This window comes from Heliangelus exortis, chromosome 28 (assembly GCF_036169615.1).
Source record: "Heliangelus exortis chromosome 28, bHelExo1.hap1, whole genome shotgun sequence".
Taxonomy (NCBI): Eukaryota; Metazoa; Chordata; class Aves; order Apodiformes; family Trochilidae; genus Heliangelus; species Heliangelus exortis.
In genome coordinates, this window is record NC_092449.1 from 2,431,985 (window position 1) to 2,444,446 (window position 12,462).

At 51.5% G+C, this 12,462-nt stretch overlaps 1 protein-coding gene across 7 annotated transcripts in view; it reads left to right on the forward strand.

The window, feature by feature from the left end:
• LOC139788257 (4-galactosyl-N-acetylglucosaminide 3-alpha-L-fucosyltransferase FUT6-like) overlaps positions 1 to 12,462 on the forward strand; it is a 49,684-nt gene that overhangs the window by 31,901 nt on the left and 5,321 nt on the right. For 3 of the 7 annotated variants that reach the window (XM_071727999.1, XM_071728007.1, XM_071728000.1), the window contains exon 4: positions 10,055 to 10,409. The exons of 1 other annotated variant lie outside the window; for it this stretch is intronic. In XM_071727999.1, the coding sequence (XP_071584100.1) occupies positions 10,240 to 10,409 (170 nt within the window). In that variant the 5' untranslated portion in view covers positions 10,055 to 10,239. Of the gene's footprint in view, positions 1 to 2,444; positions 5,050 to 10,054; positions 10,410 to 12,462 lie in introns of those variants that run through there. 3 more of the 7 variants (XM_071728001.1, XM_071728006.1, XM_071728005.1) reach the window with 3 other exon arrangements.

Genomic DNA, 12,462 nt, shown 5'->3' on the forward strand with positions numbered 1-12,462 from the left:
CCTCTGGGGATGTTGGGGGTTGTCTGGAGGGCCCCACTCTGGTGCAGGATCCTTACAGCCCCCACACATCCCCTGGAGCCTCCTTTGCTGCTCACCAGCACCACAACCCTGGGGAGGGATGTGCTGCCTGGATGGAATTCTGTGAGGGGAGCTTTGGGGCAAATGTCACAAATGTCACAAATGTCACCCTGTGGGTGTCATTCTGTCCCTCTGGCACGTTTGCCTCCTGGTCTCTGGGCACATGAGGTGTCAGGCACTGATCCCATGCTGGGAAAGGGGGGATGTTAATGCAGAGCTGCATGGGGAGAGCTGTCCCCATCCCCTCCAGGCTGGAGTAATGAGGTGTCTCCTTTTTATCCCTGCAGGAGTTATTTCCTCTCCATTTATTTCAGAGCATCCTCCTGGTTCTCACCCTCTCCCTGAGGCAGCCCTGCCACCTGGAGTTCCTTGGAAATCCCATGATGGGAAGGAGCTGTGGCAGATGTCACTGTGAATCGATGGCACACGAGGACCTGGGGGCTGCCAGGAGCCACCTGGGCAGAGAAGTTCAGGTCAGAGCAGAACAAAACCCAACTCAGCCCCCCCAGCCCTCAGGGCAGGCGCCTGCTCCCCTGTGGACTCACTGCTACCAAAGGGTTCCTCGTGGGAGTCCCAGGCAAGATTTCCAGCCCCAACTGGGGATTTTGAGCATTTTGAGGGGTGAGGCAAGGGTTCTGTGTTTAGAGAGTAGAGATGCATGGGGTGGGGCTCCTGGGCACCTCTCTTGGTAGGGGCAGGGACAGAAGCTCTCTCTTTCTCAGGAACCTTTCCACTTCAGGTTTAAAAGGACCTTGTGGTGATGTGTGGTAGAGATGGATGGGTTTTGGTGGGAGTAACCTGTTCTCCAAGCCCTTGGCTGAACCATGACCTTGAGGACAGCCTAGAGGGGCCTCTTGGCATAAAACTCCTGAGCCAGAGGGTCCCCGTGAGGGTGAGGGCAGGCGATGGCAAGAGGAATGAGCACCCAGGTCACTTGGCATCCTTGCTGGTAGCTGGTGCCATGAAACTGCTTAAAGCTTGCACTGAATATGTGAAGTTGTGGTAAAGCAAAGCTGGACCCCCCTGGCTGGGATCTTCTGTGGCTTCATTAACAAGAGGAACCAAATTAACAGTGGGCAAGGTGACTTTTCCTTGCTGCTGTTGGATAAAGTTTAACTTGGAGAACTTTTTACCCTTAAACCAGACGTCTTCAGGTCTGGGCTAAATTATGGCTCCCCAGGCAGTCGTTGTATCCTAAAAAGAAGCAGGTAATTTTAACATTTTTGAACAGTTGCCCAGATGAAATTTGCTAAAGAAGAAACCTCTGTGAGTGTTCACGGACACGGAGAGGAAGCTGGGACTGGAATGCTTTGATTTATGAGTGGAGCTGGGGATGCCCAGGAATGAGCAGGTCCTTGGACAGCCTCCACACAAGAGCAGGAGGCTTGAAAGACCTGAAATGCTTTGTGGGCTGAGGATTTCACTGCTGTACCCATTCATCTCCCATTATCAAACAGAGCACAAATTCCTTCCTGATGACATCTGAGTGAGTGCATTACTGGAGAAGCCAGATTCAGAGCTCAAGGCAGAGGGTTCTTTGGTGGCTGGGGCAGGACCTGAGCTGCTGATGTGACTCACAGAGATTTCTGCAGGCTGCAGAGCTCCTGATGCTGTTTTATGGTCATTGGGGATGTGGCTGTGGAAGCAGAGGAGTTTTTAAGAGGTAAAACCTTCTCCTTGCCCATGGAATGGTGACACGGTTTCCAAAATAGCTCTGTCCCTCAAACTGGAGGAGAACAACCCCAAACCAGCCCCAAACTGAAGATCAGGCTGTGTGTAACTGTTTGCTCTTTGGCATTTCCAAGGGGGGGAAAAAAGAGGCAAAGCAGAGACATCAGTGCTGCCCCTGCTCCAAGGTCCCCACGTTTTTATACCCTGGTAAAACTCGAGGTCTGAGCCTGCACACCCACACCCAGCAGGAGAAGCATCTTGGCCTCATTTTTGGGAGTGCAACCATCAGCACATCCAGGATGAGTCCTGGGGTGATGCTGGGACCTCAGTGCTGACGTCAGGAGGGAGCAGAGCTGGAAACACCCTTGGCTGCTGTGTTAGGTTAGAGCTCGGGCCCTGGGGAGGGAATGGGGGATTCATTAAAATGCTGCCACATGTGGAGGGAGGTTCCAATCCATCCTGAGCGAGTGCAGCTGCTGATCTGAAAATATATTTCCCCCTCCAAAGTGTTTTTATTCTTTCAGCTCTCTTTGAGTACCACAGATGTAGGAACAGGGGATGCTCTGGCAGGGTGAGAGCTTTTTCCAGCAGTGGTAAGGAGCAGAGTGAGGCACTTGCAGTTATCCCAAGCTGTTTAAAAAAAGGTCCTGCTTTGCCATTGCTCAGATCTTTGTGCCCATTCACCCTCAGCTGGAAGTGGCATTTCCAGCTCTTGCAGTGCTGGTTTCTTCTCTCTGTGGTTTCATCCTGTGCTGCTGTTGGTTTATTGGGGAACAGCCCGAGCTGAAAGCACCCCAGTTCTCAGCAAGGGACCTAAATTCAGGTCCTGGAGCTGCAGGAAGCCTTTTGGAGATGCTGCTCAGATGCAGGTGCACAGGGAAGCCCTTGTGATTTAACTTTGCTGAATTTAACACCACGCATGTCCTTGGCCTTTTGGGTGCTGGGTTGTAGTTTGTGCCCACTCTGAGCTCAGGAAAGCCACAGCCACTGCCCTTGGGCAGGGGACACAAAAGAGCCCACCTTGCTGTGATGTTTATGGGTGTCTGAGCATTGAATTGCTCTTTAACCCCCACCAAGCCAGGTGCCACAAATCCATTGAGCTGGGTGACAGTGTCACCCCCTCCTCACCCAGGGGTCTCTCTGAGCTCGGGCACCCTCACACATCACACCATCACATCCCTCCTTCCACAGGGAGAGCCCAGCTTGGAGCAGGAGAGCTTTCCTGGAGCCTCCTGGAGAGCTTTGTCCTAAGGTGGCTCCACTCTCCCACCCCTCCTGCCCTCCCTGCCCCGTGGAAGTGAACTTCATTCCCAGGACAAACCCCACCCTTTCCGCCTGGCTTTTGGCTTTTGCTTTTTTAGGGGTTGTAAAATATTTTCACCTAAATCCACCCGGAGGGACAGGACACCAAAACAACCCAAACAAGCCCAAACAAAAGCAACACCCTCCTCCCAAGGTTGCCTCATCCTCCTTGGTTCTGGGGAAAGAATTCCAGGTGAGAGAAGCTCACCACGCTGGGATTTAGGAGCAGTCTCCTTGGGAAGCTCTTGCTGAGCCAAGCAAGAGCACAGACCCTTGCACTTCCATTGCTGTTCTGCAAAACAGCTGCTTATTTCTGCTTAGTCCCTTTCCAAACAGATAGGCTTAAAGCAGAAAAGTTTGGGTTTGGGCCAACCTGTGCAAGAAGCTGTCCTGAATCACATCTCTGGGCACAGGCTCTTGGGAGGCTTATAAAATACTGAGCACCTTCTTGGCAGAGTTGCAGTGAAGAAGAGTGAAGAAAAAAATTGGCCTGGTCTCTGGAGAAGCAGGGGGGGTCCTGGCCCAGCTCATCCCCAGCAGTGCTGTGGCAGCATTGTGGAAAAGGGCTTGGAGATGAATTGAAGGGGAACCCCCCCCCCCTCCTCCCAAATCCTCAATATCTAAGAAAGGGAAAGCTCTCTGTGAAGAGGGCAGCCTCAAAGGGTGTTCTGTGCACTGGGAAATTCCTTCCACGTGTTTCTGGTGCTGGTTGAGGTGTCCAGGGCCTGGATCTAGCCTGGGCTCTCCTCTCTCATGACCAGCATCCCCCAGCTGTCCAGGCTGTAGAATCATTCAGGTTGGAAAAGAGCTCCAAGAACATCAAGCCCAGATGTCAACCCAACACCACCAGCCAACCAAACCATGTCCTGAATGAAGTGCCACATCCACACACTTTTTTAACACCTCCAGGGATGGTGACTCCACCACAGCCCTGGGAAGCCTGTGCCAATGCTTGGCCCCTCTTTCAGTGAAGAAATTTTTCCTAACACCCAATCTAAACCTCCCCTGGTGCAACTTGAGCCCATTTTCTCACATCCAATCATCAGTTCCTTGGGAGCAGAGCCCGACCCCCCCTGGCTCCAACCTCCTCTCAGGGGGTTGCAGAGAGCCAGAAGCTCTCCCCTCAGCCTCCTCTGCTCCAGGATCAACACCCCCAGGGCCCTCAGCTGCTCCTGGGCAGACTTCTGCTCCAGCCCCTTCCCCAGCTCCATTCCCTTCTCTCCAGGATAGTTCATTTCTCTGGCATTCACCTGGAGGCTGGGAGAGACCAACAGCCATGTGGCCACTGCTGCCTGTGTCATGGGGACCTTTTGTCCTGGGACTGCCAGAGGCTGTCCTGGGGTCAGTCTTCAGCTGCAGAGATCCTGGCAGAGCACCCTGGGGAACACTGGAAATCTGTACAAAACCTAAATTCTAAACAAGCCCCATAGAGCAGTGGCAGCAGCTCTGGAGAATGCCCAAATCATTCAAAACATCAGTAGGATGGGTGCATGGAGCAAGAGGAATTCCTCCTGCAAAGCCTTGGTGGCAGAGGAAGGGAGGTGTGGTGGTGGCATCCCCCAAGGGACACCTCACCCAGGTGTCTGGGCTCAGGAAGAGCAGGGGGGCTCCTGCCAAGGTGTCCCCTGGGGCTGACCCTGGGCTGCCTTCACCTGGCAAACACTTGGCACCACACAGAGGGGGTGCTGGTGCATCCAGGATGTTTCCATAACTCAAACTCAACACGGGCATCAAAAAAAAGAAGATGAAAATAATTCCAAAAAAACACCTTGCCTCTTAAAAGCAATAAATAACCTTGAGCAGATGCTGGCTTGTTCTTAATCCCTTTATCTGTCAGCAGGACTACACAGTGCTGGGAGGAAAAACATCCCAACCCCATCTTGCTGGGAAATGGGGCTTCAGGTTTTGGACTCTGCCCAGGTTTTGGACTCACATCCCACCTGAGATCCAGCAGAACTCTCCAGAGGGATGATGCCCATGGGGAGCAGAGCAGCACAGGTGAGCTCCCTGCCCAAGGGAGGTAACACTGATTACCTCCTGCCTTCTGGATCACTCAGAGAGGGAAATTTTGCTCTAAAATACCAGATCTTTGAATCCTTCTTCCCCAAGGCTACCTAAGCCTTGCCTTCTTGAGTTCCCTGCTGTGTGTTCATGGGGCAAAGCCTCCTGCAGGGCTGTGTGTTCACATTACACCCCCTTCCCTGCCCAGAGGATTGCAGGGCTTTGCATTCCAGTCAGGATGTGACCCGTGAGATGCTGCAGTACTTTGGAGCATCCCAGAGGCAAAGCCAGCTGGACCCTCTGTGCCTGAGGAGGAGAAACCTCTGGGAAGATGGTGGAGCAGAGGAAGCTTTGCTCTCCTTACAACCCCTCCCAGCTGCTTGCCCATCCTCCCAGCTGGTGGTCAGGAGAGGCCAGGATGGGCTCAAGCAGCAGCAGCAGCTTCTCCAGTGATTTGTGGCCACTCTGGGGTCTCAGCAGCCCCGGCTGGTGGAGACAAAGCTGATGGAAAGGGAGCCCTGTCCCCTCACTGTGACAGCAGGAGAAGTATTTCTGGAGGAGCAGCCCTGCCAGAGTAAATTGTTGGCAACCACGAGCTAATTCTGTTTTCATAAACAAAGCAAAGGAGATAAAAGCAGCAGCCTTGGCTGCCTCTGCCTCTCCCTCCAGTACAGCTCCTCGTACCCTCGCACACCCAGTCCCACATCTGGAGCTGATTGGGGGCAGCTGCTGGGAGATGGGGATGGGAACCAGCTGAGGCTCCTTCCACTCTGCCCCCAGGTACAAACCTGGCCCTGGGGAGCTGGGTTCAGATTGATGGTTGCAGGCAAAGCATCCGAAACGAGCGGCCCGGTCAACCTGGAAGAAGAAAAGTGAGGTGGCCACGGGGGCTTCTTCATGGCCAAAATAACCTTTAGATTCCCTCCTAGCCACCCATCCCTCCCAACCATCAGTGGTGGGAGGATGTGGTGCTTGTTAGATCCGGCACATGCCCTGAATTTTGTTCTGTTCCTGACCCAAACGTGAGATGGGCACCGTGAGCAGGGGGTTCCCTCAGGCTTGGGAAGGAGATGAACATCTTGGGAGCAGGCACTTGGAGCTTTGGATTTGGGAATGTGTTATTAGACTGGCCAGTTAGAGTTCTTTTTTTGCAGCCAGGGGTCATTGCAGATGAATTTCTCAGCAGAGAAAATTATTTCTGGAGTGGGGAGCAAAAAAAAAAAAATCTGTGTGGCCACAGTGGAAATGTTTGCATTTCCCATCTGCAAGAGGAACATTTTCCATTTTGAGGCTGAAAGTGACTTCTGTTTAGAAACTTGAGGACAATGTGAGAATAATAAGCAAACAGCCCAATTTGCTGCAGCCCAGAACCTCAGGAAGTGGGATAGACACCTTGGCTGATCCTTGGCTCTTCCAAAACCTTCCTAGGGCATCTCCCAGTGGCTCCTGATGCTGGTTTGGGGCAGGATTTTGGATGCTGAGCTCACCTTGTCAGCCGTGTAGAGAAATGGTGCCCTCACCAAGGCTGCCAAGAGCAGATGGGAGCTTGGACCTGTCCTGGTCTCAGGGTGTGCTTGGCCAGCCCCAGCTCCCTGAATCACTCCTGTTCCATCAGGGTTTGCTTTGTGCTTTCCTGACAAACCCTTGCTGGGGTGCTGGTTTTCATTAGCTGGGGGAGGGCTGCTTGCTGCCTCCTTGGTTCTTCCACGTCCGCCCCATCCTTAGGGAAATCTCAGAGAAATAACTTGAGTCAAGCTTGGGGAACTCAAAAAATGATCCCCCCTGCAAAAGGGGAGCAGTGTGTCCTATGTTGCTCTTTGCAATCTGAGCCTCCTGGTCCTTCAGCTGCACCATTATTTGTTTATTTAGATTTCCTCTGAAGCCAGAGATCTGTTGCTAGCATGGTCTTCATTATAATTTTATTAGTTCCATTTCCAGCTACTTGTCTCTTACATTTCCCCCTTCTAGACTGTCCCTTTGCCTTTTTTTCTTTTTGGAAGAAAAAAAAAAAAAGAAAGAAAAAAAGGATGTTCTGCATATCAGAGGTCACTGCCCAAATCTGCTTTCTTCTGGCAAGCCAAGTGCACAGCTGGGGACAGGGACTCAGCCACCAGTGGGTGTCTGAGGTGCAGCTCAGCCTTTCCAAAGGATGCTTTGCAAGGGTGTGGTCAGGGCCTGGTAAGACCCAGGATTCATCTTCTCTGTTTAGGTCTTTTTCACACCCATTTAGGTCTTTTTCACACCCATGGAGAGTGTGACTTGTCTTTGCAGCCCCTGAGGCTCTGGGGGCTTGAGCTTTGGGGTGTGGAGGGGCTCAGGGAGCCAGTGGGAGCTGTAAATGCTGCAGAAGAGAAGATGAGGAGGTGGCAGCTGCTGCTGGGGGTAATTTCCATCTCTCCTGCTCCTCAGACCTCCCCCCATCAGCCTGTATCAGGTACTCAGATCAACAGCTGAATCTCAGCTTCATCAAACCCAAAGACTGTGGTTTTGTCTCCTGCTCTCATGCTAAATGATTTTCAGTATTTGGCCATTTAAATTTTTTTTTAAATATTATATATATTTTTCTGGCAGAGACCCACAGCAGAGAGCTGAACTGCTAAATCTCTTGCTAATCCCTCCCCAGCACTGCTCAGATGCTGCTGCCCTACAACAAACCTTCTTGGCACCATTAATCAGTGCCTTTGGCTCCTGGCTGCCTCCTGGTACCTGTCTATGCTGGCAAACCTCCTCATTTATAAAATTTGGGGGCCTCCCACAGCTTCCCATTCCCTGTGACCTCGATGAGGGGGTCAGTGCAGAGAGTCCTAATATTTATATGGAAAGCCATTAGCAGGCAATCTCTTATCTACCTTGTGTTTTGGAGAGGGGGCTTGGGGTGGTGGCAGGGCTACAGGTACCACTGGAGCTGCCTCTGAAATGCCCCAACACACCCTGCACCCTAAGCATGTTCCTAAGGACAAGATTAGGGGGTTAGGAAGGATTTCAGAGAGGTGAAAACAAACAAAGAGCTTCTATTCTGCGGAATTTTAAAGCCAAAGAAAAGAATATCCACCTTGATACCTCCTGGGGTGGTTTTAGGCAGCTTGTCCTTGTGTGGATGCTGTCCTGCCAGGCCCAGCTGGAGGTTGGAGTGGTCATTCCTGGTCTTAACAAGTATGAAACTATGAAATACTCGTTGTTTTGGGAGCTCCCCTGAGCCTTCTCCAGATGTTGAGCATCTCTTTGAACACAGAGGTGGTCAAATCTTGTTTTCTCTGGTGGAAAATGTCTTGGAGAGCCTCTGTGTTGGATGTAAAAAAAAAAAAAAAAAAAAAAAGGCAGGGAAGAAGGGAAGGTGAAGGTAGCAGTGGTGAGATTCCTGCAGGGCTTTCCACACGAGAGGAGAGGTTGTGGCTCCCTGGGAAGGTGGACACAGAGGACACAGGGACACAGGGGACCAGCAGGTATGTGGATGCTGAGTTAGCAAAGCATCAAACTGCAGCCCTGTGACAGACTGCATTCCTTCAGGAAATATGGCAAAAAAAAAAAAAAAGCAAACCAGAACCAAAGTAAAGAATGAGGCAGTGGGATTCCAAAGTCGCTGATGTTTTATTCATAACATCTTCAGCAATTAAAGAACCCTCTGCTCCTAAGCTGCTGTGCAGATGTGGATATAACTTCATAGCACCCTTTTTTTTTAAGTCCATATCCTCGTGCTGGGGTGTCCAGGTTGTGATGGGAATGGGAACAGAAGTGGAGACATCATGGAACTCGTTGGCAGCAGTGAGGCTGCTGGCAGTGCCTGGTCTCCAGTCAGCCTGTGTGCTGGGGATGATCACTTCCAAGAATCAGGCTCTCCCTCACTCCTAGGGCTTTTTCTCTGATCCCACGTGGCTTTTGTTCTACTTGAGCATTTGTCTCTTCAGACTGTTTGTATGGAGATGGATTTTTCAAGTGTTACTATTTGCTGTTGCTGAAATCCCTCCCTTAGGTGCTGGTTCCTAAAAGCTGAGAAATGTGGGAGTTTGGCTCCTTACCTGAAAAAGACACTGGATGTCCCCCTTCCCCCCAAGGATGGGACAGGATGGGGACAGCTGTGGGGGAGCAGCTCACCAGGCATTGGTGAGGTCAGGGAAGGGAGTGGAAATTGTCAGAGAGGATAGAGGGGTTTTTTCTGAATTTACAGCTGCACTTGGGCACGCTGGAGACATCTCTGATTCCCAAAGCTGATCAGGAGAAAAAACAAAAAGAACTTGTTTCCCCCTCAGAAGAAGGGTGGAATCTTTCAGTGCTGTGTGACTGGGGCCTGGGCATTAGCACTGGGATCCCTTGGGATGCAGAAGAACCTGTTGGTTGCTTTTCTTTCTCTAGAAGGAAGCAGAATGTTCTTGGGTACAAAAACAGCTCACAGTAACTCAGCTCCTCTCCTGCAGAGCCTGTGGGCAGCAGCACTGGGGAGGAACCTGCTTGGATTCCTCCAAGGAGTGGAGCCCATGGAAAAGGGTGATGGGGCTCCCTGGGAGCAGATGGGTGACACACACAGATGGGTGATCCCAGAGACAGAGCAAAACCAGGGATCAGTCTGGGAGAGATGGTGGTCAAGAGGCCTTGTCCCCCCAGGGAGGCTTCAGGGGATGCAGGGTTTGGGGTTTGCTGGTGTTTGGGGCTGGCTGCCCACCACACACTCCCATCCCAGTTTCCCTACTGACTTCAAAGGGCTCTGGATGAGGCTTTGCTAAATTTGCTCTTGGTGGCTGCATCTTTCTGCTCTGTTGTTACTGAGCTGTGCCACGAGGTGGGTGCAGCCCAGAAGATCAGAAACCCATTGCTGGATGCCAACCAAAGCATGTGGGTATTTAATGGAGCAGAAATAATTTACTCAGCATCTTAGGACCTGTTGTACCTTTGGGAATTGGGCTCCCCCCATCTCCCTGAGGCTCCTTCCTTTAATAATATCAGAGACCCACATAAGAAATTTGGCAGGGTGAGAGTTCCCACTGACACTTATTTTATGTCTGTGCAGGCTGAGGGTGATGGAGGGGAGTGTCAGCAGTCATCGTGTTTGGACAAGACCTACCTATCCTACCTGCTGAAGCTCAGTTGCATGTTTAGGAGTACCACTGGATCCATGCCAGCATTTGCCTATTGCTGATCATCTCCCAGAACATCTTTGTTCCTGGAAAGCCTCAATAAAAAGTTCTGCAAGAGATGAGCAGGCAGCAGCTGGAGTCTGCAGCTGTGAGTGTCCGGGCAGAGCTCCCTCGTGAGTCCTCACAAAGGAATTCTGCATCCCTCCAGCTCCTTTGCCCTCCTCTTCCTCTGCAGGGAAAGGGTGGTTCCCTTGTAGAGCCTGCAGAAGCTTTTCAAAGGAATTGGAGGTACATAGAGACCTTTGCCCAAGTTAATTTTAATGTCATTGTTAAATGCCTTGGTACTAGTGGAGATCTATTGCTGCTGGGGCTGTGAGACATGTACCCTGTCCTCTTGGAGTCTTGGTCTTTTCTTGAGACAAAGTGTCCAATTAGATCAATGCTTCCAAGAATTCCCCCTCAGCTGTAGCCCTGGGCCATGGCTTTTTCTTCCATGTTACAAATGCAAAGGGAAAACGAAATGGAGCCAGGGCAGAGGTCTAAGCCTCATCTTCGTATCACCTTGGTATTATCTTGGTATTCACCTTGAGTCCTGTGTCCAGTTCTGGGCCCCTCAGCTCAGGAAGGAGATTGAGGTGCTGGAGCAGGTCCAGAGAAGAGCAAGGAGGCTGTGAAGGGATCCAGCACAAGTCCTGTGAGGAAGGGCTGAGGGAGCTGGGGGTGTTGAGGCTGGAGAAGAGGAGGCTCAGGGGAGACCTCATCACTCTCTCCAACTCCCTGAAAGGAGGTTGGAGCCAGGGGGGGGTTGGGCTCTTTTCCCAGGCAACTCTCAGCAAGACAAGAGGGCACAAGAGGTCTCAAGTTGTGCCAGGGGAGGTTTAGGTTGGACATTAGAAAGAATTTCTTTAGGGAGAGGGTGCTCAGCCATTGGAATGGGCTGCCCAGGGAAGGGGTGGATTCTCCATCCCTGGAGATATTTCAAAAGAGCCTGGATGTGGCACTCAGTGCCATGGGCTGGGAACCACGGGGGGAGTGGAGCAAGGGTTGGACTTGATGAGCTCTGAGGTCCCTTCCAACCCAGCCCATTCTAGGATTCTATGATCTGTACTGCACACTTCTTGGCACAATTTTAGCTCATCTTCAAATAGCATCTAGACATGGTCTGAGGATAGCCCAGGGCACAGACCATGCCCAGCAAAAAGCTTGGATGTGGCTGGAGAAGCAGTGGGGATGGGAGTCAAGCTGGGTCACTTGGCCTCAGGGACAAAACCTGGTCTCTGGCTCATTTATTTGGTTATGTAGATGAATCCAGTGTGTTTGCAACTCCCCAGTGTGGATTGTCTGTGCTTGGTGACCTCTCTGAAGTGAAATGGTCTCAGCTGGCACCCCTGGGTGTGTGGTGCTTGCCTCCTTGGCACAGGGAGCCAACCCTTGCATTTTTTTTGTGCTCACCTGGGTGAGAGCTCAGCATCTGAAGCTCTGTCACCACTTCTGGGTCAGCCAGGGCACTAACAACACAGCATTATTTGTCTTCAGATGCAGGGGTTGCTGTGACTATTTATCACGTAACAATCAGGCTTCGTGTCAGCTGTGTTTGCTCCTGCAAAGTCCATCACCTGAACAGCCTCTTTGTTCTGTCCCTGCTAAAGTCTCACATCACCTTCTGGGCTATGTGATCTGTCACCTCCTGTCATCTGTGCCACACAGAACAATTCTCAACCCACAGCTTTGTGACTGTTTTCCACAACTTCTCCACAATTGTTCACTTGTTTCATTTACATGAATTACCCCTGCTGAGCTTAATTTCCTCATTGTCCTTGTTTTCAGGGACACAAGTCTCAATTTTTCTATCTACCCCAAGCCTCTCACCTGGTGCTCCAGGGTCCTTCAACCCGGGGCTTCCCATGGTGCTGGAAAACTTGAATTTTTCTTCTTTACAACCCTGAGAAAAAATTGCATCTGGGGACATCTGGGGACATCTGGGGACATCTGGGCATGCAGGGTCTTCATTTCTGCTGCTGGCTGCAGAGCTCATGGAGCCTCCCCAAGCCAGCTGGCTGATGCCTGAGCTGCATGACTGTAGCTATCCCTGTAGGACAAGTCTGTTCTCCTGGGGTAACCAGTGTGGCTGGGCCATGCTCCTGTTAGAGAAATCCTTTTGCCACTAGAAGTAGCCACATATCTGCAGGCTACCTGTAGGGAAAGTTTCCTTGCCCTGGTGACACCCAAGTTGCACCTGGGTTCCATTTGGCATAGTGCTAGCTGGATCATGCCTCAGCTGGGCCATGGACCATCCCAAATTTCACCCTCCAGATGAATTAAATCCAGAGCCTGTGCCCTC